The following is a 27,299-nucleotide window of genomic DNA, read 5'->3' as shown; positions in this document are numbered from 1 at the left end:
GTCTCTCATATCCCACGAACCACCTCATACCTTCCTTATGCGCATATTCACATCTCAGCTGGTACATCCATTCTGATAATTATTCTACAAATCCAAAGTCATTTTCTATCATTCCCCCAAATGTTACACTGCAAACCGAAGGTATCATAGAACATTCCAAGCCTCTTTTCATAATCTGCTGCAAAAGCTCAATTCTTAACCATACTTATGGGCTCGAAATTATTAGGCACCACACTTTAACTTTTGAATCCACTAGGACCGTTGTTGAGATCCACCCACTCTAAATTAGTCCTGAATATAATCAACTCCATGAATCTTCTAGCACATGAACACCCTCTCGACGAAGCACCCGGCCAAATCACTTTCCTTGAAACTCGGACCTATACAAGGCATAAATCCAGAATCCTTCCCCAAGTTTGAACATGATTCAATAAAGCCAACTATAGCACACCTTAACAATTCCCTTGGTCAAATTACCTCTTATGTTTTTTTCCCTTAGCTGAAATAACCCATCAATATGCTAATAACCAAAAATCTCACAAATAGACGACCATGCAATCCAACCATAGGCGGTGGGACTCTCCCACTTAGCTTGAAGCCACTATTACACAACTCTGGAATCCACCAAGATTCTTTATCTCTTATCAACATGACCTTGCACAATCAAACCACCAGATTCCTCGAAATCCTTCCGTTAGCATTTCATGAACACTCTGAATATCTATCAACATTCACATATTCAACCTCTTACCGGATGGCCAGTAAAATCCTTCGCAGAAGCTTCGCCAACCACGCGACCGCTGACCTGCTCATAGGAGATACCCACTTGAGCCCGTGCTCATCTGCCAGCTGCACAAGTCCATTCACTCCTTTTGGACATCAACTAAATGTGCGACAATTTCTCCCTATTCGAATTCATGTTGTATCCTTCTTCATATCAAGCAACTTATTTTCATCATATCCGATATCCCGTTGTATGCTAGCCAATATTTCAAATTAAGCTCGTAGACCCAATCATCGTCCACTAAATTTCCCAAATCCCTCCAAACTTTCCTCTATGGGTGTAGTATCCTGCCACTGAATCCACGTGCTGCTCTTCCACTCTCCCACTTTGGCCAAACCCCCCCCCCCCCCCTTTTAAGCAATTATTCGACCTCCACTTCTTACGCCTGGCTTTCTTAGAAATTTAACCACCGCATGACATTTCTGGTATGTTCTTCCTCATCCTTCGTTGCCAAGTCGTTGCCTTAAATCAAAATCCATATCTGTAGCACTTGAACCGATAGATACCTACTAATTCTAAACCTTTCCAAAGATCATCTTTCTCGAGCCGTCAACATTTAAAACACCAATTCAATCCTGAACCACCACACTCTGCGATCTCTGACAGTTGCTTCTGTAATACTATTTCACAATATCCTGCCCCATAGGCGAATCGTAGAAGATCATAATACCGGAGAACTTAACACATCCAATCGAGGACGACGATACCACGTCACAAATGAAAACCCCACCACACTTGTAAACACCAAGTCTCGTTACTCCATCGATCCAAACTTGGACATTCATAGGCCAATTGCTTTTCTCTACCGAAAATGAAATACCAAACCTTTGAATCACGGACTGGGTAGACCTCCTTTCAAGTCATTCACTCCCCCAACACATAGGCAAGTATCCTATCGTCACGCCAATACCGTGCGATAACCAATCATGGGCAATCTGCGCATAGCCTCAAATCTCTCAGAAGTGCAGCTACTGAGCTGAAATGACAGAATATCCTTCCGTAAGGTGACAACAATAGCCCAATCAACTATGCAGGGATAAACATCCTGCACCACATCTGTAGTACCATTATAATTTTCTCAATTCTCGATTTATTATAAGCACTACGTGTCGCACAAGATTGAGTAAGAACGAAACAAGGGCATAAGCCTCAAAGGAATCAAACCGCACGATAAGGAATCAAGAAGGGAAGTGCTCCTAACAGCCCTGTAGCTCGAAAATAAGTACAGACGTCTCCGTACTGATTCGCAAGACTCTACTAGACTTGCTCATGACTTGGGAGACCTAAGAGAACCTAATGCTTTGATACCATGTTGTCACGACTCCAAATCCACTAAGGGTCGTGATGGCACCGGACACTGCTACCAGGCAAGCCAATCATAAATACTTAATTTAATTATTGTTTTAATCCTTTTGAAAACTAAGATTTTCCTTCAATACAACTAGTAAAAGATAATCTTTACAAAGTAAATAAAAGAATGTTTAGAAGTAAATACAGAATACCCCTTAATCATCCCAGAACCCGGTGTCATAAGTGCATGAGAAGTTTTTAGAGAATAAGGTAATACAACAACTGTCCAAAATACAATTTGGACAAAAAATGAAAGTACAATACAATACTCTGAAAGAGACTCTGCTGGCTGCAGGCCGTCTCGAGAAATGCAGCTCACATAAGTCTGCGTATCAACCATGCCGCTGCGCCAAACTAGGCCACTAGACCAACATGTGCCTGTGCAACAAAAATGCTCAGCAAATGTTGCATAAGTACGAAAACAACGTGTACTCAGTGAGTATCCCATCTAATCTCGAAGAAGTAGAGATAAGAGGTCGACTTCGACACTTACTAGTGGTCCAATAATGATATACCAATAATGTAGTGAATTGAGGATTTCCATAAATGTGATTGTAATTCAATATAAAGCAAGTAATCAATTCTTTTCTTAATAAGAAATTTCCAAGTTCATTTTCATCATTTATGTATATATCTCAAGTCAGGGAGGCAATATCATTATTTTATAAATTTTCAAACCAAACAATACAAGCATGCACAAATCATACCGAGGTCGTACGGCGCGATCCAACAAATATTTAAACTATGCACTGCCAGAGGGTCGAATGGCGCGAACCATAGATGCATCTATTACCCCGCTTGTGAATCATACATGCAATGCGGTAGAATATAAATAAACACAACAAACAGTCAATCAAGAAATTATCAGGGAGCAATTATTCAAGGAAAAGCAATTTCTCTTTTAAAAATCAAGAAACGATGTCTAGTCTTTTAGAAATTCATTTTTACATGTTCGATATGTTTTAAGCATTTTAAATTGACAACAAGATTTCAAATATTGCAAGTAAAGCATGCTTTTGGGTCCTAGACTACCCGGACTTAAGCATAATAGTAGTTACGCACGGACTCTCATAACCTCGTACGTAGTTAGCCCCCACAAATAGAAGCACATATCCAATTAATTCACCTATGGGGACAATTCCCTCTTACAAGGTTAGAAAGGAGACTCACCTCGCTCTGAAGTTCCATAACCGGCATTCCACTCCCTTCCGAAGACTCAAATCGATGCACAATGCTCCAAAACTCATGATATATGACAAACCTCCCTCTTCAAAAGCTCCAAAAATCTCCCAAGCCGAATGAAAATGGGTGAAATGAACTCAAACCCTATTTTTAAACATTCTACCCATCCCAGGTCCACCCTTCTTCGCGAATGCGGAAATGCCCTCACGGTCGCGAAGCACAACCTACTTCAGCCCTAAATTTATTCATCGTGTTCGCGGCCCGATGCTCACGTTTGCGAAGGTCAGCTTCCCAGACCCTACGGGTTCGCGTACTAGGCCTCGCGTTTGCGTAGGCCAACGACCTCAGGCCCAGCTCCCCTCTTTCCTTCTACGTGTTAGCGATCGCACATTCGCGTTTGCCTAGAAAACTCAGCCAACCCCTTCGCGTTCGCGACCTCCACTTCACGTTCGCGAAGGCCAAATCCAGCAGTCTCCCACCTTTCTCTTTGGGATCACGGAACTCCCTTCGCGATCGCGAAGAAGGAAACTAGAAATAGAAATATGCAGCAATAACACAACCCAAAATGATCCAAAAGCACCCCAAAACACACCCGAGGCCCCCGGGACCCCGTCCAATCACACAAACCAGTCCCATAACATCACACAGACTTGCTTGAGGCCTCAAATCACATCAAACAATGCTAAAATCATGGACCATACCCCAATTCAAACTTGATGAACTTTAGAAATTCAAACTTCTTCATTCAATGCCGAAACCTATCAATCTTGTCTGATTGGCCCCAAATTTTGTGCACAAGTCATATTTGACATTACGGACCTCTCCAACTTCCGGAATCGGATTCCGACCCCGGTATCAAAAAGTCCACTTTCGATCAAACTTCTCAAAAACCTTCAAATTTCTATCTTTAGCCAAATGACTCCAGAATGACCCACGGACCTCCGAATTCACTTCTGATCGCGCTCCCAACTCTAGACTCACCATACGAAGTTATTCCCACACTCGGAATCCCAAACGGACATTAATAACACTAAAATGCACTTCAACCCAAACATATGAAATTCTTCCAAAATTACAACTTCCACAATAGGTGTCGAAACATTCCCAGGTCTTCCAAAACCCGATCCGGATGTACGCTAAAGTTCAAAATCATCATACAAACCTGCTACAACCTTCGAATTCCGATTCCGAGGTCGTTTACTCAAAAATCCAATCTTAGTCAATTCTTTCAACTTAAAGCTTCCGAAATGAGAATTCTCTATCCAAATGAACTCTGAACTTCCCGGAATTCAATTTCGACCATGCGTACAAGTTATAATACCTGAAGTGAAGCTACTCATGGCCTCAAATTGTTGAACGACATGCTAGATCTCGAAATGACTAATCGGGTCGTTACACCGACGGGGGCAGAGAATACCCGGGTGTCCTCCGGGATAGAAAAAGTTATTGACTATCTTTGGTCAGGATTAACACTTGGGGCCAGGAATCGATCCACAAGTTTTAGGCTCAATGAAGACTCGGTGGCACCCAACGACGGCTCTTTCCTTGGCACTAGCAGGTCACCGAGCCCGGTGACGTCTTCCAAAATAGTAGACTCAACCCCATCCAAAAAGATGTGGATATCAGTCGCCCCTTGAAGACTCAACATATTGGCCTCAAGAATCATACCATCCAAAATCTGAGGGGACCCACTAATGTCGATTGCTCCAAGTTCGTCTATCAGGGCACTTTTCGTAGCTCGAGTATCACCCCCGGTCTCTCTCTCAATCCCCCTAGCTTGGGGTAGAATGGGATCAATCCTTTCTGGCTCGGAAGTTTCAGCCAGAGCTCTCTCACCAACCTCCTCATATCGGGATGTTTCAACTTCAGCGCCCGCCGGTTCAAGGACTTCTTGTATCGTGACACCAGCCCACACACGGGCCACCAATTTAGATTTGTCTTCCTCTTCTTCTTCCTCGGACCCATCCCTTAGTCAATGAAATGAGTCCGAGGGTAGAGCGACGAACTCCCCTTGGGCTTGTGTGACCTCTTATTTGATTTCTTCTTTTTCGAGTTTGGGGAACTCGGGGCCCTTTTTCTCTTCTTTTCATCACCCTGCTTTGGAGCGGGGGGCTCGAAAGGCACATCCTCATTACTGGATAGTGGCCTCATAGCAATGTCTTTAGCGATACCTACAAAAAGAAACATAGCAAATAAGAATTCCGTAGTGCAAGAAGGATATCAAACAATATTAAATCAGAGGAGAAAACCTACCATGGTTATGGGCCTCCCATCGACCCTTCGATAACTCCATCCAAGTTGCTCGGAGTATGGTCTATGTGACACCAGGACCTTGACCCATTGCTTGTGTTTGGGAACTACGTTCGTCACCTGGGCCACAACTGTAACACCAAAAATATAGATGAGGAAAGAAGAAAGAAAGTAAAACAGCAAAATTGAACATTCAAGGTGAAGTACTACTCACGATTCGTGTTCCATTTCTCAGGTAACGACACATCTTTAGTAGGGATCAGGTCCGAAGTCCTTATTCGGACAAATCGGCCCATCCAACCTCAATCACGAGCCTCGTCTATGCTCAATAATGGAGCCTTGCTGGCCCATTAAGAAAGATTGATCAACCCTCCTCGATAGAGTCGGGGACTATAAAGGTGCATAAGGTGATCGAGGGTGAAAGAACATTCCCCGATTTTGCTTACAAAGAATCGGAGGAGAATCACTATTCTCCATAAGGAAGGATTGACCTGGCCAAGGGTCACGTCGTACCTCTTGCAGAAGGCGATAATGACGGGGTCTAAGGGACCTAGCGTGAAGGGGTAAGTGTAAACACTTAGGAAACCCTCCACGTGTGTAGTGATCGATTCCTTAGGTGAAGGTACTACCACATGTTTATCGACCCAGTTGCAATCCTCTTTAACCTTGGCAAGGAGGTCATCGGTGATTGTGCATATGTACCTCGAGACCGATTCACATCGACCCGGTACCGAGTAGGTCTTTTCAATCTTAAAATCAGCAATAGTAGGGCACCCTCCCAGAACGAAATCCTCAAGGGGATATTCCGTCGCAGCTCCTTCGCTGGCGGGCCGTGTTGAAAAGGTGGCCTCCTTTTGTGGTACAGTCTTAGAAGTTTTCGCCATTGTAGAAAAAAAAGGAATTAGGATGGTATGCGGTTTGCTGAAAGTTCAAGAAATTTGGGTGCAAGAGTTGCAAAACAAAGGGATTTTTTGAAAAGAAACAAGAATAGGAGGAGCTTTGAACGTAAAGTTTGAATATTGGAAGGTTACAGTGCTTATAGCTTGTCGGTGATGATTAAGAACCCATGGTGGCCGACCAGCAACTGACAAGCATTTAATACCTTGGTAGCTGGACCGACGGGAAATTTCGATGTCCATTTGTTGCTTACATCATATTCGGGTGTATCAGTGATGTTCGTCGCCTATGTTATGGCCTATCGAGATGGGACTCAGAAGTTTATATCGTTTTTCGTCATCTTCTCTCCGAGAAACGAGAGGACTATCTGTACACAGTCAAAACCGGGATTACCTTTTGTATGATTAATCGAGATAGAAATATAATAGGTCAAGGTTCGACCTTGTGTTATATCGAACCATGGTGCAAAGATAGATCGTCGAGCTCGTGACCCGAATACCGATCAAGCTCGAGATCGAGCAAGATCGAGAAAAATCTACCGATCCAAATAATAGAAAGCTGAAATATCCACAATCGGGCGAGGATCACGGCGAAAATCCCAGCACGTATCAAGAAGAGGTTGATTAATTAGCTAATCATGAGATTTCTTACCTCATATAGAACTGTACCAAGAGCAGGACTCCACTACTATATAAAAGGGGTCTGATTACTGGTAAAATTCATCATTTCTACGGAATACAAAGCAATATACTATCATTTTCTAGCTTTCACTATTTTTTTATTCTGTTCATAATTCAGTTGAAACATCTTTTGGTTCAAAGGTGACTGAACTCGAGGGCCAAGGCTATTCAATTTGTGTGGTTTGCATTTATTCTTTTATCGTCAATTTTAATATTAATTTATTCTTCTTAATTTGTACCAAGTTATATCATGTATCCTTAAAACTGCATATTGATAACACCCAACTATGCCTATTAAAGGACAAAGCGGTCGCTGCAAATATAATCCAGTTTTACATCCAGAATCGAATCTTCAGGGAACTAACCTATCTATTACACTCTACGGCAATGTTATTATCAACTCAATCAATCTCTAGATGCAAGATTTTTGATCAATAAAGATTGGGTTTTTGTTTAACTACTTCAATTACTATTAAAAACAATAGTAAGCTAAAACAAAGATAATTCAATGGTAAGAAGGTCTAGGGCAGTGATTTCCCTAATTGCTAGTTTAGGTCTTGACTCTTCTGCTATAATCTCGCTGTAATACTCTATGAGGATTAAGAGTTATGGGTTATCGTAATTATCTTTTGATCAACTTCAATAATTTACTAAAGCATTCTCTCGAACTACTCTAGCTGACAATAGTTATGCAACTCTAAATTATCCCACCAAAAATTTGTTATCTCTAAACCCACTTTTAAGTTAAAGTAATGAATCTCTTCAATTACCCAAAAGTGGTGTTGTTCAACAGCTATCTAACCTAATATTCTTTCTCAAGCAATATAAGGTAATTAGACACAATTAATCAAGGGCTCATTCAATTAATCACTATACAAAATGTAGTTGAACAATCATATCATAAATCCGGCTCGATTATAACAACTAGAGTCAAAACTTCAACCAACAGTTGGTTCCATCAACCCTAGATAAGTATTTATCTACTCATAACAAAATAAGAGAAAACTACTAAATTGTTCATAATGTAAAATTGCAAGAACTAAAAGGATATAGAAAAACTCTAATGTTTGGTTGATCTTCTCACTCTTGTTCTTGCCTCCAAAAGTGGTCTAAAATCGGCTTTTCTTAATCTTGGGCGAGTTTCTAAAGCATATAAGGGTTTTACAAAAGTTTCCCCGATTTTACACTTTGGTCCTCAAACTTTCCATCAGCGTGAACAGTGCACCGCGGTCGCTGCCAATCGTGTCGACCGCGGTGAATGCTGACCTTTATGCCTTATGTTGTTAATCTACCGTGATTCACCGGGGTCGTGGTGGCCTTTTTTCCCAGGCCATTTATGCTTCTTTGTGTTTGGGTACTTCTCGAGTGGGCGTTTTTCTTCACATTATCGCTTCCAAAACACTCCATGTTGCTTCTTCTCACATAATATTCCCTGCTAAACAAAAGAACACTATTTAGAGCATTTTGTTAGCAATTTATCTATAAAACAACAACAAAGTATGGTCATATTAAGGTGTAAATATCAATTATATATCCTACTATCAATACCACACACTTAAATCATTGCTAGTCCTCGAACAATCCACCACAGTCCATCAAAATTCCTTCCCTAAGCTTTTCCCTTACGACTCACTCCATGAACATTTTACAAAAATTGTACCTAGTAGTGAACAACCTTTACCTCAAGAGTCAAACCTTTTATGCCATGCAACATCAGCACTTACTCAAACCACTCTATACAAGAGTCAAGACTTACCTTTCCTTCGTGAATCACATGCTCTCACATCACACAAGAGAGTAGTTCCACATATGATGATAATTATAACAAGTAGGAACTAAGATAGACAAAATTTGCTCACTCTCAGAAAGAACGTTCACATGCCACAATGATGCACCATAGGCTTTCCCGTAGTGTAATACTTTACTAATTGAGCCCATTCAGTGTAAGATCAATAGGAATTTACTTGGTTGTAATGTAGGCTAAGGGACTGGTAGGATATATTTAGATATAGTGACTAACCTCCCTAAGCACTTTTAATACAATTACATTAAACTTAAAGATCATATTTGTGCCAACCAAACACTCCACCTCATTTGTTTAAAACATCCTCATCCATTAGGTGCAATTTGTACAAGCCACCACTTATCAACCATTATAATTATTTATAACCCATTATTTGTTTACTTTTTTTCGTGGTGCTTTTTCTTTTATGCTTCAAAATTCCACACCTTTTCTCTATCTCAGTCGTTCCACTCAAAAACCAAACCACCACCCCACACTTTTGCTTTTCCATATTTCCACTATCATTCAAGTGCTTATTGGGAGGTAAAAGGGTTCAAACGGCAAGCTATTCAAACAATTGGGTAAGGTTCGCAATGTGGTTGCCAAAGAAATAGGCTTATAGGCTCAACGGGGTTAACTAAGATGTATTGCATTCAGGTGGGTTTACTTTATATGTCTGGCTAAACAAAGAAATGCCTATATCAATTCTAAAACTGAAAAAAACTACTATTTCGCTTTGCAAACACACAGGGCAAGTTCTAGGCATCAAATATGAAACATGGAACACAGTAAAACTCACACACACATGGCACATGACTCACTCCGGATTAGTTTATCAAGACATTCTCTTTTGAGTGTTCAAGTTAGATACAAACGTACAATTTTGAGGCACTCTAACAGGATTCAACCAATGAAGCTAGGTGTTATATTCTAGTGTCTATTGTGCTCAGGTGTATCAACGCTAAGGGTTTTCCTTCGAATTTAGCTCGCATCCCATTAGTCCTACTCTAAAAACTAAAAAGAACAAAAATAAATAAAAACTACTTATACCCGGTTCAAGCTAAACCCTTGGAAAAGAACCGTGGCCCAAAGAAAAATCAAGGGGGAGTTACTACACTACCTAAAAATAAAATAAAAAATATTTTTCGTCTTTTCTCTAGGCTAACTTCCCTCAAGAAAATTGTCTAAAGGATCCATCATCAGGAAGAGTCTCCATATTCCAATTTTTTTTTCAACTTAGTCCCTCAAGAACCCCGCCGAAAGAGATCCGTCGTCGGGACAAGTCACTTACTATTTTAACTTTCCTAATGAACTATTACTCTAACATCAAAACAATCAAAGCAAGACAAAACAAACAAAATCAAACAGTCAATTGTTACAATTACAAACATACAATGAAGTATGCCCCACCCCGCACTTAAAATGAAGACATGTCCCCATGGCTTAAAAATTTAAAGAACAGTGAGGTTAAGGAATTTCTCTGAAGGCTCACTCCTGATCGGAGACGGTGTCTGGGTTCACATTGCACACACGTCCCAGCGCTCTCAACCAGCCCAAGAATTTCTTCTCCAACTTCACTTGCCTTTCAGCCACCGCATCAACACGGGTACCCAAATTAGTGACCGAGGTATGCAACCCAGCCATATCCTACTCCAAAGCTGTCATACGGGTGCTCCGGCGTGGCTGTGATGGGCCTGCCACATCAACTCTCGGAGAAGGAGGAATCGCAGCTACCTCATCATCATCATCATCATCATCATCATCATCAGCTGAATCATCATCAGAGTCATCAACATTCACCACCGGCTCTCGTCCAATTCCAATTTTTCGCCCGGAACGGGGCTTTTAGTGGCAATCTCCCATCAACCCGAGGGTCTTCAGGGACTCGAGCAATACGGCACAGCCAGGTGATCAGTGAAGGGAAGTAGTGGCCCTTGGTTAGCTTAGGTGATCTAATGAACATCTCTTCATGGATAAGCCGAGCCACATCAAAATCACTATGGGACATGAAACAGTAGATTGCGAACGCCCGTGGTAGATTAATATCTGTCGTGTTGCTGGATGGCAACAATCGACTGTTGATAATAGTGAGCCAACACTTAGCCTCCTAATTCAGACAGTGGGAGTTGAGAGTAATCATGTGCTTGATACATAGGTGTTCTCCATTCGGCACATAGATAGTATCGATAAGAGTTCCCCACAAGGCTCGTGTACCGCTAAAAGTACGATAAGGATCAAATTCACCCCTAAACACTGGCAGCCTGTATACCCTGTGGATGGTGTCGAGGGATGCATTTACCAGGGTGTTGTGGACCGTCACAACCCCATTCTCATGTTCTGGCAAGTTCGCATAGAACTTTCTTACTAGTTGAACATTAGCCTCCTCTGGTACCTCGAAGAAGATGTCCAGCTGACACCACCTCAGCTCATTAAACATATTGGGGCATTCCACCTCCAAAGCCATTCGATCAATGTGCACCTCAGGTTGCAACTTCTTAGCTGCTTTCTGGTTGTACCTATCCTCTGCTGATTTGGATACAAACCGAGTGCTATCGAACTGAGGTGCACTGGCTTGGCCCTTAGCTCGTGAGGAGCCTCTTGGTCCGCTAGTGGAGGGTCCGATGCTTCGTCTCTTCCTGGAAGACCTCATTGTACCTGTCATACAACAAAACACCTATTAGTGAGTGCGCAAAATATGTGACTATGGATGGTTACTCAGATTTCACCATAACCATGTCACAATAGCTCTTTATATCTCCATTGGGGCAATTTCCCAAACACCTTGTGAGCAGGGCACTATCCAAACACATATAGCCCTCATGGGTACATCAAAGCTCCTCCCCAATCAAGTATACTACTACACCAACACACCCCACACTTACTTCATTCAATCACCCACCAATAAACACCTTTTCAAATATGCAATGCACAGCCCCTTCACCAATCAAACTCAAAAACGAAATTTAAAAGCAAAAACAAGAAGAAAACGAATATACCAACAATTACATCCCAACACAATATAAAACTACATAAATTACAACACAATACCAAAGAAAAAATAGGGAAGAGGTGAGGAACATACCGTAGTTGAAGAATGGGTGAGAGGAATGGAGGTGGGGGATGTTAGTATGAGGGAAGAAGAAGAAGAAGAAGAAGAAAAAGAAGAGAGTATTTGGGTGGTTAGGGTTCAGAGAGAGGGAGAGATTGAAAATCTGGGGGAGGGGATCGGGTATTTTGGGTTTAAGAGGGGGGTTTGGGTTTTGAAATTAAAAGAGGAAGAAAAGAGAAAAGAAAAACGCAAAAAAAAAAATACCTGGTACCCACCGTGGTCCACCGCGGCCGCGGTGGGTTTAAAATCTTGAGGCAGAAAGTTTACGCCTCACCGCAGTTTACCGCGGTCCACCGTGGTCACGGTGAGATGAAACATTCGAGGCAGAATGTTTGCCTTCCACCGCGGTTTACCGCGGTTGCGGTGCTGGTTTTTTTTTAACACACTAACAATAACACTCGTGGGTTGCCTCCCACACAGCGCCTGATTTAACGTCGCGACATGACATAAGCATTTGATCATCACTCCTCATTCACGTACTGGGTCTCTTCCAAAGTGATTACTACTCTATCCCTTTTTTCTTCAGCCATTCCAAGGTAATGTTTCAACCTTTGCCCATTTACTGTGAACTTATTTGTCCCATCTTCTGATTCAATCTCTATAGCTCCACTTAAGAACAATTGCATCACTCTGAAGGGTCCTAACCATCGTGACTTTAACTTACCTGGGAACAATCTCAATCTTGAGTTGTATAACAACACTATATCTGTGTGTTTGAAGTTTCGATCCAAGATGTGCTTATCATGCATTAATTCCATCCTTTCTTTGTATAATCCAGCACTCTCAAAGGCCTGGAACCTGAATTCCTCAAGTTCATGTAACCCAGTGATTCTGTTAGTACCTGCTGTCTCCATGTCTAAGTTTAACTGTCGCAATGCCCAAAGTGCCTTATGCTCTAGCTCAACTGGGAGGTGGCATGCCTTGCCAAACACCAACTTGTACGGTGACATACCAATTGGGGTTTTCAAGGTTGTGTGGTACGCCCACAATGTATCATCCAATTTCTTTGCCCAGTCAGTCCTTGTTGCATTCACTGTTTTTGTGAGGACACTTTTAATCTCTCTGTTGGGCATTTCAACTTGCCCCCTCGATTGTGGGTGGTACGGGGTGGTCACTTTATGACGAACTCCATATTTTTCCAACAGCCGTGCGAAAGCTCTATTTCAAAAATGGGTTCCTCCATCACTGAATATAGTTCTTGGGGTACCAAAACATGTGAAAATGTTCTTCTTTAGAAAGTCTAGTACCCCTTTAGCATCATTGGTCGGAAGAGCCACTGCTTTGACCCACTTGGAGACATAGTCAGCTGCTACCAATATGTACTTGTTACCATACGAGATGACGAATGGCCCCATGAAGTCAATCCCCCACATGTCAAAAATCTCCACCACTTGAATTGTGGTCATTGGCTTCTCGTGTCTATGAGATATGTTGCCAGTCCTTTGGCAATCATCGTAGTTTTTAACCCAAGCATGGGCATCCTTGAACAGAGTAGGCCAGTACAAGCCTGACTCCAACACCTTAGCTGCTGTCCGAATTCCTCCAAAGTGTCCACCATATGGTGAAGCATGGCAAGCCTATAAAACAGAATGTTGATCTTTCTCGGGGATACACCACCGGATCATGTTATCTACACATATTTTAAACAATAGAGGTTCATCCCAATAATAATACCGATAATCACGAAAGAACTTTTTCTTATGAATTTAGGAGAGTTCATAAGGTACAACACCACTTGCTAAATAATTAGCAATATCAGCATACCAAGGTGTCTCCTCCATGGTCATTGCCAGTAATTGTTCATCTGGGAATGTCTCTGTTATATCCTCAACCTCTACCTTCTTTTCAGCTCCTTCCAACCTTGAGAGGTGGTCAGCTACTTAGTTCTCTGTCCCTTTTCGGTCACGTATTTCCAGATCGAATTCTTGTAACAGAAGAACCCAGCGAATCAAGCCTAGCTTTGACTCCTTCTTTTCTATCAGGTACCTAACTGTTGCATGGTCAGTGTAAACAATAACTTTCGAGCCAATCAAGTATGACCTGAATTTGTCTCGAGAAATGCAAAAACAACAACCAACATCTCCTTTTCCGTCACAGTGTAATTGAGTTATGCACCGCTTAGCGTTCTGCTTGCATAATAAATCGGGTGCATCAGTTTACCCTTTCGTTGCCCCAAGACTGCTCATATGGCATAGTCACTTGCATCACACATGAGCTCAAATGGTTGCTCCCAGTTGGGTGCAACAATGATGGGTGCAGTCACTAATCTCTTTTTCAGCTCCTCAAATGCCAACCTGAAATCATTAGAAAACACAAAGGGGTGATACTTTTCAAGGAGTTTGCATAATGGGTTAGCAATTTTAGAGAAATCTTTTATGAATCGCCTGTAGAACCCGGCGTGCCCAAGGAAACTTCTCACCACCTTGACTGAAGTGGGCGATGGTAGTTTTTCAATCATGTCAACCTTACCATGGTCGACCTCAATTCCTTTATTGGACACTCGATGCCCTAGGACTATCCCTTCATGTACCATAAAATAGCACTTCTCCCAGTTCAACACTAAATTTGTCTCCACACATCTTTTGAGAACACTTCTTAAGTTGTAAAGACAGTCCTCGAATGAATCTCCCACCACAGAGAAATCATCCATAAAGACCTCCATAATATCCTCCACCATGTCTATGAAAATGGCTAACATGCAACGTTGAAATGTCGCTGGTGCATTGCAAAGCCCAAAAGGCATTCTCCGAAAGGCGAAGATGACATACGGACAAGTGAAGGATGTTTTATCTCTATCTTCGGGGGCTATTGATATCTGATTGTACCCCGAATATCCATCCAAGAAACAGAAGTGCGATCGCCCGGCCAACATGTCCAATATTTGGTCAATGAAAGGCAAGGGGAAGTGGTCCTTCTGGGTGGTTGTGTTCAATTTTCGGTAATCCATGCAAATCCGCCATCCTGTGACTGTACGAGTTGAGATCAACTCATTGTTCTCATTTTGCACAACAGTCATTCCCCCCTTTTTCGGCACACATTGGACAAGGCTGACCCAATTGCTATCAGATATGGGGAAGATGATTCCAGCATGTAACCATTTGATCACTTCCTTCTTTACTACCTCTTTCATGTTCGGGTTCAGCATTCGTTAATATTCTCTGGAAGGTTTGTGCCCTTCTTCTAAAAGAATCTTGTGCATACAGAAGGCTGGGCTGATACCCTTTATGTTTGCCATGGTTCAGCCAATGGCAGTCTTACTTTCCTGCAGTACATGTAAGAGTTGTTCTACCTACACATCTAACAAACCAGATGATATAATAACAGGCAAAATAGAATCAGGGCCTAAGAAAACGTACCTGAGGTGAGCTGGGAGCGACTTCAGCTCCAGCTTGGGTGGTTCCTCTACTGATGGCTTTGCTAGAGGTGTAGCCTTTTTTTCTAACTCAAGGGACTCGAACTAAGGTTCCCTTTTCCAGAATCCGTGGCCTTCAAGTGCCATGACCCACTCAGCTAATCCTTCACCATCCATATCTTTTAAATTTGTCAAACATGTCTCCAATGGATCTTTAGCAGTCAGGGTCACATCATCTTCTTGCAGGATCACATCCACTACCTCCACTAGAGAGCAATTAGCATATTCAATGGGTCTCCTCATAGATTGTTGAACATTGAATATATCTTCTTCATCGTTCAGTCTCATTTTTAATTCCCCAGTCTCACAATCGATCAGTGCTCTCCCAGTGGCCAAAAATGGCCTACCTAAAATGATAGGTATCTCCTCATCTACCTGACAGTCCAAAATAACAAAGTCTACAGGGAACACGAACTTCCCCACTTGCACCAACACATCATCAAGAATCCCAGTAGTCCTTCTTACCGTGCAGTCAGCCAACTGCAGCAGCATCGAAGTCGGTCTAGCTCTGCCAATTCCCAGTTTGGTGTATACAGCTAGAGGCATCAAATTTATGCTGGCTCCCAAATCACATAATGCCTTTGCAAAGGCATAACTCCCAATCATGCATGGAATAGTGAAGCTACCTGGGTCGGACATCTTTTGAGCCATTGGTCTGGTCACTACTGCACTGCAGGTATGCGTCAGAGTCACTGTGGATAGGTCCTGAAAATCAAAATTTCGTGACATTAGGTATTTCATCATCTTCGCATAACCTGGCATCTCCTTTAAGACATCCATCAAAGGAATATTCAACTGAATTTGATGCAGCATGTCCATGAATTTCTTGTATTGATCTTCCTTCCTTTGTTTTACCAGTCTCTGAGGGAATGGTGCAGGTATCACCCTTTGTACACTGCTTGCTGGCTTCTCTCTGTTGGGGTTCTGTGGCACAAGAGGCACCACCTGTTCTGCAGCTTGTTCCTTTACCTTAGCCTTACCCTTTTCATCTTGACCCTGTTCAACCACCAGTTCAGTCAGATTTGATGATTCATCTACCTCTAGTGGAATTGGAGTGGTTGGTGTAGTCTCTTTGCTGGCTTATGCAACCTCCTGCTCTTTGCCTAAATCTCTCCCATTCTGGAGACTTACTGCCATCAGCTAATTCAGGTTTTGCTCCTTGGGGTTAATATTTGTGTCCGCTGGCAATGTTCCCTGGGGGCGGTTGTTTAAACCCATAGACAACTGCCCCAACTGAGTGTCAATATTCTTTATAGCTGAATCATGTACTGGCAACTTTTCTTGCATCTTACCATTTGTCCTAATGAGTTACTGGAGCATCCCCCTGATTTCTACCATGTTGTTATCTTGTTGCTGAGAAGGTGGATGATATGTCAACTGTTGTTGGTTCTGCTATGGGTAGCCCTGTTGTCTCTGGTGGTATGGCACTATTTGGCCTTGAGCTTGCATGCCCCCAGGCTAAGGCATGTTGGGTCTGTATTGCTGATTTGGTGCCGGTCTCCACTGCTGTCCTCCTTGTCTCTGGCCCCCAAAGTTGTTAACATAATTCATATCTTCCCTTGCCCCTTGATTTTCACCTTCTCCGCTCCATGAACACACATAAGACTGATTAACACAAGGTGTACATAGTCCTCCATTTGTCGTGTCAATAATATGCACCTATTTGGTACCCATCTCATCTATCTTCTTTGTCAAAATACACATCTGATTCATGAGTGTGGCCATGTTCTTTGCATGCGAATTATTTGGGTCAAGAGGAACTGAATTCACTATGGGTGCCAGTGTTGTACCTCTAGTCATCCACCCCGAATTCTGGGACATCTTGTCAAGAAGGACTTTGCACTCGGTGAATGTCTTACTCAAAAATAAACCTCCAGTTGAAGCATCCACATTGGCCTTTAGATTGTCAGCTAACCCCATGTAGAATCTCTGGCCAAGCATCTGGTCTGGAATGCCATGGTGAGGACATTTCACCAGCATCCCTTTAAATCTTTCCCAAGTTTCTTTCAAGGTCTCAGTCGGTTGCTGCTTGTACTATAATATTTCATCAACCTGCCTTGCAGTCTTGTTGGGTGGGTAGAACTTATTCAGGAACTGCTTTACTAATTCCTCCCAAGTGACAATGGAATTGATTGGTAGCGAATTCATCCAAGTCCGAGCTTCCCCAATCAAAGAGAACGGGAACAATAATAGCTTGATAGCTTCTGGGGTCATATTTGGCTACCTTTGAGTCACACAAATTGACAGAAAGTTTTTCAAATGTTGTTGAGGGTCTTCAATGTGTGACCCGGAGAACAATCCTTTATTCTATAGCAGATGCAGCATGTTGTTGGTGATCTAGAATGTCTCCGCTTGAATTGCGGGCACAGTTATGCCAGTTGCCAGGTTGTCAGCTGTGGATTGAGCCCAATCATAAAGTGCAGCTTCTGGCACAAGAGGTGCCACCACTCTGACATTTGGGTCAGCTGGCTCATCCCTGATGTTTCCATTGACGTTCTCTACGTCACCCATGTCAATTTCAAACTGGTGTAGTTATTGTGATTGTTGGATCCTCTTATTGGCACGTTTCAGTGCCCTGAATGTTTTCTCGGAGTCTGAAAGTCCTTCAAGCAGTTCTCCATTCCTCGAAGAATTTCTAATCATACACTTGAATTCCACAAGAGTTCAAACGTTAGAATTTCAATGAAAATTGTTTAACACCTTTGAAAATTGATTTGAACTAATAATTTTAACACTACTTCTAAGTTGTAATAAACAACACCGTTAGTTCCTTGACAATGGCGCCAAAATTTGACAACGCCCAACTATGTCTTTTAAAGGACAAAGCGGTCGCTACAAATATAATCCGATTTTAAGTCCGGAATCGAATCCTCGGGGAACTAACCTATCTATTACACTCTACGGCAATGTTATTATCAACTTAATCAATCTTTAGATGCAAGATTTTTGATCGATAAAGATTGGGTTTTTGTTTAACTACTTCAACTACTATTAAAAGCAACAGTAAGCTAAAACAAAGATAATTCAATGGTAAGAAGGTCTAGGGCAGTGATTTCCCCAATTGCTAGTTTAGGTCTTGACTCTTCCGCTATAATCTCGTCGTAATACTCTATGAGGATTAAGAGTTATGAGTTATCGTAATTATCTATCAATCAACTACAATAATTTACTAGAGGATTCTCTCGAACTACTCTAGCTGACAATAGTTATGCAACTCTAAATTATCCCACCAAAGTTTTGTTATCTCTAAACCCACTTTTAAGTTCAAGTAATGAATCTCTTTAATTACCCAAAAGTGGTGTTGTTCATTAGCTATCTAACCTAATATTCTTTCTCAAGCAATATAAGGTAATTAGACACGATTAATCAAGGGCCCATTCAATTAATCACCATACAAAATGTAGTTGAACAATCATATCATAAATCCGGCTCGATTATAACAACTTGAGTCAAAACTTCAACCAACAATTGGTTCCATCAACCCTAGATAAGTATTTAGCTACTCATAACAAAATAAGAGAAAACTACTAAATTGTTCATAATGTAAAATTGCGAGAATTAAAATGAGATAGAAAAATTCTAATGTTTTGGTTGATCTTCTCACTCTTGTTCTTGCCTCCAAAAGTGGTCTAAAATCAGCTTTTCTTAATCTTGGGCGAGTTTCTAAAGCATATAAGGGTTTTACAAAAGTTTTCCCGATTTTACACTTTGATCCTCAAACTTTCCATCAGCGTGAACAGTGCACCGCGGTCGCGGCCAATCGTGTCGACCGCGGTGAATGCTGACCTTTCTGCCTTATGTTGTTAATCTACCGTGATTCACCGCGGTCGCGGTGGCCTTCTTGCCCATGCCATTTATGCTTCTTTGTGTTTGGGTACTTCTCGAGTGAGCGTTTTTCTTCACATTATCGCCTTCAAAACACTCCATGTTGCTTCCTCTCACATAATATTCCCTGCTAAACAAAAGAACACTATTTAGAACATTTTGTTAGCAATTTATCTATAAAACAACAACAAAGTATGGTCATATTAAGGTGTAAATATCAACTATATAGCCTACTATCACGTATAAATTCAATTGTTATCCGATTTTAGGGTATACAGTATATACAGGGTATTAGATACAATTTTAAAGCAATCAAATTCGAATCTTTTTACTATTACCGTAGAAATGTAGTCTTTTGGCAGCTATTAGATTTTCTGCCCTGGATTTAGGTGGGATGATTGGGATCAAGGACAAAAAGTTCAAAGCAAAGGTTCCGGTCCTAGTTCTTTTAACTATGGAAGACACTGATTAATTTGTGGTAGATAAACACAATGCCAGAAGTGCCCCTCGGTTAATTATCTTTGACTATCAAATGCATCTATTGCACTTGTGTTGTTATAATTTTCTTTTGCACATTGCATTTTTGGATTAGTATCCTCTGGAATAGTAAGTTCTCCTTTTATGTTATAATCTTGGCAGGAGTAGATTCTGATCATTGTTTTTTTTTTGTGCGTGTTTGTGTGTTTTCAAAAAAATTTGGGTTAGCTGGAAAAGGAAGATTAGAGTCCACAGCAGCCCCTAATCACAAGTTTAGAGATGTTGATTGACACATCATGTAAGGTGCATCCAGATCATCTTGTCTAGGCTAACCACATTTAATCTTCATGTCTAGCTAATGTATGACGTAACCTTAATAAAATATTATCAATAAGTAGAATATGTACACATGTGCGCAGACTAGGGATCAACATGTAACTCCAATAAATAATGTTGACCATATAAAGTTTGATCTTTTGAATGTTGTAACTTTGACGGAAAAAGAATATCATATACATATTATTAGTAAAATGAAGCTAGAGGATAAAGTACTTGAACGATTTGCCAATCATAAACTTGTAACATGCCGTAAAGCAAAGGACGTACTCCCTTTTTCTCCACTTTAATTGATTTTTTGTCTCTCTTTTTTGTGATCCGTAATATTTGAGTTTTTCATATATCAAAAATGAATTAATTTTTTTTCAAAGTTTTCGTTGAAAGAAAGAGCCTAGGAGTATTTGTTGTATTTTTCGATGAACAAATTAAGGTTAATATAGTCAATATCATTGTTAATTGATGTTAAAAGATGAATTCCTTAATATGTGTAAAAACAACCAAAAAATAAATTAAAATGGACCGGAGGGAGTTCAAGCGACTAAAGCGCATGGTTTAATGCGTTATACATGCTCATCATTTTCTCAGTATCTTATCAATTTGTCAGAAAGTAGTAAGTTAAAGATTGATCTTGAATTAGATAATTGAATTATGTTAAAGTCAAGCACCAAACAAAGAAGAAAACGATTTTTCTTTGAGATCAGATCTCCCAGCCTTCACAATTATTTAATCCCATGGCCATGTGCATTTCTTGAATTCCCGCACCTATAAAAAAAACAAAAGCCTTCAATCCATTTGCAACATTATATTTGTTAGTCAACTGTATTTGTAAAATAATTCTGGAAATATAAATGAACATAAACAGAAATGAACATAAACATAAATGAACAACAAAATAACAGAAAACCAATTCGAACCCACTGAATTCACAGTGTTTCCTTAAGGAATTTAATCCCCTCCTAGTACCCAAGGTTATGGATTATTTTCTCCCATGATAGAACGAATTACACACTGGTGTAGTGGTACTTCAAACCCCAGTGTTTCAGCGAACACAAAGTTTGATAGCAAATCACACTTACTACTGCTTTGTCTGATGCTAAAAGTAAGCAGAAGGAGGAGAAACTCAGAAAATCGTAGTCAAATTCTAAGCAGAATAGTGTTGTATTTATAGACAAAGTTGGCTGAATCTAAAGAGGTGCAACTCTTCAAAATGGTTGTTTCTGTAAAACGGCCACAACATAAATGACATTACATAAATGGCTATTTACTCAACAATAAAGAGGAAAAATTGAAGAGGGTAGTTAATTTTTTGTAACCAAAATAGAAAAACGGATTGGATTTAATATTAATATTTAATATTGATATTCTATTATTAAAACAAATATTTAATAACATTTCTGTTAATATTTTACTATTAACAAATAAATTTGGCCCAAAAAGTTAATCAATCAATCGATCATTTGACCAAAGCCGAAGCCGAGCCGAGCGACGACGACAACAATGGCGCGAAGCTTGCCTTCTTCTCAACTCTTTAAGAGCTAGAAGAAGAGAATTTGCTTATATACCCATAAAAACCTCTTCCTCTTCAAATATGGGACAATATTCATTTACCAAGGGGGAAAACTTAAAATTTCACTCAAATTTTTTATTTCCCTCCATTTTCCATTTACCATCTTTTAAGTATTTAATATATTAATTAAATACGTAAAAACCCCAACAATCCCCAACATGAATGGGGAATGGCTACATCACGGAAGTATGCATGAAAAACTATGTGATTCGCAAGTAAGGATTAATTGTATCTGGATAAGTAGGTTCTGTTTGAACTTTTCGTAGTGAACTTATGTCGGATATACTCGATCAATCGGTAGATTTGATATCTTTGAACCGTCTAATTTTGGTGTATACCTAGACAACCACAAGTCACACAACCAACCCTTATCTGTCTTTGGTTCTCATTTTTGTGTTCATTTCAGCCATGATCATCGCCTGGTTTCATAAGCGCGTAGAGAACTGGCCTTACAAAGCCTTAATGTTTTATCCTTGATACTGAACATTGCCTCATCACGAGAATGGACCAAAAGTTTAGTTGACAATGTTGAACCATCATTAATGACTTTGTTTGATCTCCTTGAACCTAGATCTTGGGATCTCCAGTCTTCTAGGTAGAGTTACCGCCACTATGACTTGTTCTCGGCCACAGTCCCATTCTCCTTGATGATTTCTCAACTACCTCTCTAGTTAGGCCTTTTGTAAGTGGATCTGACACATTATCACTTGACTTTACATAGTCAATCTTGATAATTCCTCTAGAGAGTAATTGTCTAACGGTGTCTTCGTCGTATATGACGAGATTTACCGTTATACATAACGCTCCCAGCCCTTTCAATTGCCGTTTGACTATCGTAGTGTATGCATATTGGTGCCAATGGTTTGGGACAAAATGGAATATCTTCCAAGAAATTCTGGAGCCATTCAGCTTCTTCACCGGCTTTATCCAAGGCTATGAACTCAGCCTCCATTGTAGAGCGGGCAATACAAGTTTGTTTGGATGACTTCCAAGATACCGTTCCTCCACCAACAGTGAATACATATCCACTTGTGGACTTAGAATTAGTTGAACCGATGATCCAATTTGCATCACAGTATCCCTCTATCACTGCAGGATATTTACTGTAGTGCAAAGCAAATCCCTAGGTATGTTCTAAATATCCCAAAACTCGTTTCATTGACATCCAATGAGATTGGCATGGATTGCTCGTATATCGACTCAATTTACTTATAGCACAAGCTATATCTGGTCGTGTACAATTCATGATGTACATTAAGCAACCCAACACATGAGCATAATCCAATTGTGATATGCTTTGGCCTTTGTTCTTTGCTAATACAAGATTCACGTCAATTGGAGTCTTTGCAACTTTAAAGCCCAAGTGCTTGAATTTTTCAAGTACTATCTTAATATAATGAGATTGTGACAATGCCAGACCTTGAGAAGACTTATGGATCTTAATTCCTAGAATTAAATCAGCAATTCCCAACTCTTTCATATCAAACTTGTTAGTTAGCATACGCTTAGTAGCATTTATGTTGGCAATGTCATTACTCATTATGAGCATATCATCCACATATAAGCAAACAATGACTATGTGATTTGGAACATTTTTAATGTACACACATTCATTTATCTTAAATCCATTTGACAACATTGTTTGGTCAAATTTCGCATGCCATTATTTGGATGCTTGTTTTAATCCATAAAGGGACTTAACAAGTCTACAGACCTTCTTTTCTTTATCTGGAACCACAAACCCTTCAGGTTGTTCCATGTAGATTTCTTCCTCCAACTCTCCATTTAAGAAGGCCGTCTTTACCTCCATTTGATGAATTTCAAGACCATAAACTGTAGCTAACGCTACTAATGTTCGTATGGACGTAATTCTTGTAACTAGAGAGTATGTATCAAAATAGTCAAGACCTTCTCGTTGTCTATACCCTTTGACCACAAGTCTTTCCTTATATTTGTCAATAGTGCCATCATCTTTCATTTTCCTCTTAAAGATCCAATTAGAACCCAACGGTTTATTTCCAGGAGGAAGATCAACCAATTCCTATGTATGGTTGTTCAATATGGATTCTATTTCATTATTGACTGCCTCTTTCTATAACAATGATTCTGAAGAAGACATAACTTCTTTAAATGTTTGAGGCTCATTTTCCAATAAGAAAGTCACAAAATCTAGTCCAAATAAATTAGACGTTCTTTGACGTTTACTACGTCTTGGATCCTCCTGGTTAAGTATACTTTCTTTTGTTTCTTCCCGAGGTCATTTAGATCCTTCACCAATCGACTCATATTCCTTTTTATATGGATATATATTTTCAAAGAACTCAGCATTATCTGATTCTATAACCATATTATTATGAATGTTGGGATTTTCTGATTTATGAACCAGAAATCTATATGCTTTACTATTAGTCGCATTTCCTATGAAAACACAATCAACGGTTTTCGGTCCTATTTTTACCCTTTTGGGTTTAGGAACTTGCACTTTTGCCAAACACCCCTACACTTTAAAATAATTCAAGTTAGGCTTCCTTCCTTTCCATTTTTCATAAGGAATGGATTGTGTTTTGCTATGGGGTACTCGATTTAGTATTCGGCTAGCCGTAAGAACGGCTTCACCCCACAAGTTCTGTGGCAAACCAGAACTTATCAATAATGCATTCATCATCTCCTTTAATTAATGATTTTTTCTTTCTGCAATCTCATTGGATTGGGGCGTGTAAGGGGCCATTGTTTGATGAATAATTCCATATTCTAAACATATTTGTTCAAAAGGAGATTCATATTCACCACCCCTATCACTTCTTATTATTTTGATTTTCTTGTTAAGTTGCGTTTCAACTTTATTTTTATATTGCTTGAATGCGTCTATTGCTTCATCTTTACTATTAAGTAAGTAAACATAGCAATATCGAGTACTATCGTCAATAAAAGTTATGAAATATTTCTTTCCACCGCGAGATGGTATTGACTTCATGTCACAAATATCTGTGTGAATTAAGTCTAAAGGATTTGAATTCCTTTCAACTGGCTTATAAGGATGCTTACATACTTAGATTCCACACATACTTGACATTTTAATTTGTCACATTCAAACTTAGGCAATACTTCCAAATTAATCATTTTCCGCAAGGTTTTATAATTAATATGACCCAAACGTATATGCCATAATTCATTTGACTCAAGTAAGTAAGACGAAGCTGAAATTTTATTATTATTTTCAACAACCATTGCATTCAGCTTGAAAAGGGCTTCAATGAGGTAACCTTTTCCTACAAACATTTCATTCTTACTTATTACAACCTTATCGGAAACAAAAATACATTTAAAACCATTCTTAACAAGAAGTCCAGTAGAGACTAAATTCTTCCTAATCTCGGGAACATGAAGGACGTTGTTCAAAGTCACCACTTTACTGGAAGTAATTTTGAGAAATATCTTCCCACATCCTTCAATTTTGGCCTTTGAAGCATTTCCCATAGAAATCTTCTCATCAGGTTCAACAGGAGCATAAGTAGCAAAAGCTTCTTTAACAGCACAAACATGGCGAGTGGCTCCAGAATCAATCCACCACTCTTTAGGATTGCCCACCAAGTTGCATTCGGAAAGCATGACACATAAGTCATCAACATCATCATGCTTTTCAACCATGTTTGCTTGACCCTTCTTCTTGTCGTTTTTCGGAGCATGACACTCCGTAGATTTGTGTCCGATTTTTCCACAATTGTAGTAGTTTCTACTGAACCGCTTCTTGTTTGGATTGTATTTCGGTTTAGAAGCCTTCTTCCTTTTTTTGTTCTCTTCAACAATATTTGCTCCCATCATTGTTGAGTTTCCATGGCCTCTCTTTTCAGCAGCTTTGTTGTCCTCTTTGATTCTCAACCGAACAATGATATCTTCAAGGGACATCTCCTTGCGTTTATGTTTCAAGTAGTTTTTGAAGTCCTTCCACAAATGAGGCAACTTCTCAACCATTGCTGCTACTTGGAATGCTTCATTGATGACAAGACCTTCAATGAAATTTCTGTTAGTAAAAATACTAAGATTACTACTTTCAACATCAATATTAATTTGATTTATACCTTCAGCAAGGAGATCGTGAATAATCACTTGCAATTCCTGGACTTGGGTAATAACAGACTTGCTATCTACCATTTTGTAGTCCAAAAACTTTGCAGCAACAAACTTTTTCAACCCGGCATCTTCGGTTTTGTATTTCTTTTCAAACGCAATCCACAGTTCTTTTGATGTTTCCACGCCACTGTAGACGTTATACAAAGCATCCTCCAGCCCGCTTAGAATATAATTATTGCACAAAAAATCTGAATACTTCCACACCTCAATCACGAGAAAGCGTTCAGTTTCTGGAGTTTCATCGGACAGCACAGGAACATCTTCCTTGATGAACTTCTGGAGACTTAGAGTAATTAAATAGAAGAACATCTTTTGCTGCCAGCGCTTGAAATCAATCCCAGAAAATTTTTCGGGTTTCTCCGCCGGTGCCAATGCTGTCGGTGTTGTTCGGCTCGTTGAGGCATTGGCAGTCACCATCGGAACAACTTGGTTTCCGTTATCATTAGTCATTTCTGTAAAAGAATGGCACAAACGTTAAAATCACGTAGATTTTAATCTCTAATAGAGTACAAAACCACAAAGGTTTTACTCTCCAGAAACAATGAGTACAAATACAAAAAATAGTTAAATTCCTTAAGCTTGTTAGTAAACTATATTTGTAAAATAATTCTGGAAAAATAAATGAACATAAACAGAAATAAACATAAACATAAGAGAACAATGAAATAACAGAAAATCAATTCGAACCCACTGAATTCACAGTGTTTCCTTAAGGAATTTAATCCCCCTAGTACCCAAGGTTATGGGTTATTTCCTCCCATGATAGAATGAGTTACACACTGGTGTAGTGGTACTTCAAACCCCAGTGTTTCAGCGAACACAAAATTCAGTAGCAAATCACACTTACTATTGCATTGTCTGATGCTAAAAGTATGCAGAAGGAGGAGAAACTCAGAAAATCGTAGTCAAATTCTGAACAAAATAGTGTTGTATTTATAGCCAAAGTTGGGCTGAAATCTAAAGATGTGCAACTCTTCAGAATGGTTGTTTCTGCAAAACGGCCACAGCATAAATGTCATTACATAAATGGCTATTTACTCAACAATAAAGAGGGAAAATTGAAGAGGATAATTAATTTTCTGTTACCAAAACAGAAAAACGGATTGGATTTAATATTAATATTTAATATTAATATTCTGATATTAAAATAAATATTTAATAACATTTCTGTTAATATTTTACTATTAACAAATAAATTTGGTCCAAAAAGTTAATCAATCAATCATTTGACCAAATTCGAAGCCGAAGCTGAGCCAAGCAAGCAACGACAACAATAACGGTACGAGGCTTGCCTTCTTCTCAACTCTTTAAGAGTTAGAAGAAGAGCAATTGCTTATATACCCATAAAAAACCTCTTCCTCTTCCAATATGGGACAATGTCCATTTACCAAGGGGGAAAACTTAAAATTTCACTCAAAAATTTCATTTCCCTCCATTCTCATTCACCCTCTTTTAAGTATTTAATATATTAATTAAATACATAAAAAAAAAAAAAACAACAACATTAACTCCACAT

At 39.8% G+C, this 27,299-nt stretch overlaps 2 protein-coding genes across 2 annotated transcripts; both read right to left on the bottom strand.

The window, feature by feature from the left end:
- Window positions 1-12,496: 12,496 nt before the first annotated feature.
- LOC138888298 (uncharacterized) lies at window positions 12,497-13,108 on the bottom strand. The gene has a single exon (XM_070170144.1). The coding sequence runs from the start codon at window positions 13,106-13,108 to the stop codon at window positions 12,497-12,499; it is 612 nt and encodes a 203-aa protein (XP_070026245.1).
- A 2,384-nt stretch (window positions 13,109-15,492) lies between these two features.
- LOC138888297 (uncharacterized) lies at window positions 15,493-17,084 on the bottom strand. The gene is made up of 2 exons (XM_070170143.1): window positions 17,025-17,084; window positions 15,493-16,443 (listed from the first exon to the last, which is right to left on the bottom strand). Exons 1-2 carry the CDS (start codon window positions 17,082-17,084, stop codon window positions 15,493-15,495), a joined length of 1,011 nt encoding a protein of 336 aa, XP_070026244.1.
- Window positions 17,085-27,299: the final 10,215 nt, after the last annotated feature.

The sequence above is a fragment of the Nicotiana sylvestris genome, chromosome 3, assembly GCF_000393655.2.
Source record: "Nicotiana sylvestris chromosome 3, ASM39365v2, whole genome shotgun sequence".
Classification (NCBI taxonomy): domain Eukaryota; kingdom Viridiplantae; phylum Streptophyta; class Magnoliopsida; order Solanales; family Solanaceae; genus Nicotiana; species Nicotiana sylvestris.
Note: the sequence above shows the minus strand (reverse complement) of the source record. Positions and strands in the feature narration are given on the sequence as shown.

Coding starts and splice junctions, on each gene's coding strand:
- LOC138888298 (XM_070170144.1), bottom strand. CDS start 13,108: ATGCCCAACAGAGAGATTAAAAGTGTCCTCACAAAAACAGTGAATGCA.
- LOC138888297 (XM_070170143.1), bottom strand. CDS start 17,084: ATGGAGGACTATGTACACCTTGTGTTAATCAGTCTTATGTGTGTTCAT. Junction 16,444..17,024: donor GTGTTCATGGAGCGGAGAAG/GTGAAAATCAAG, acceptor GTGGTTGAACAG/GGTCAAGATGAAAAGGGTAA.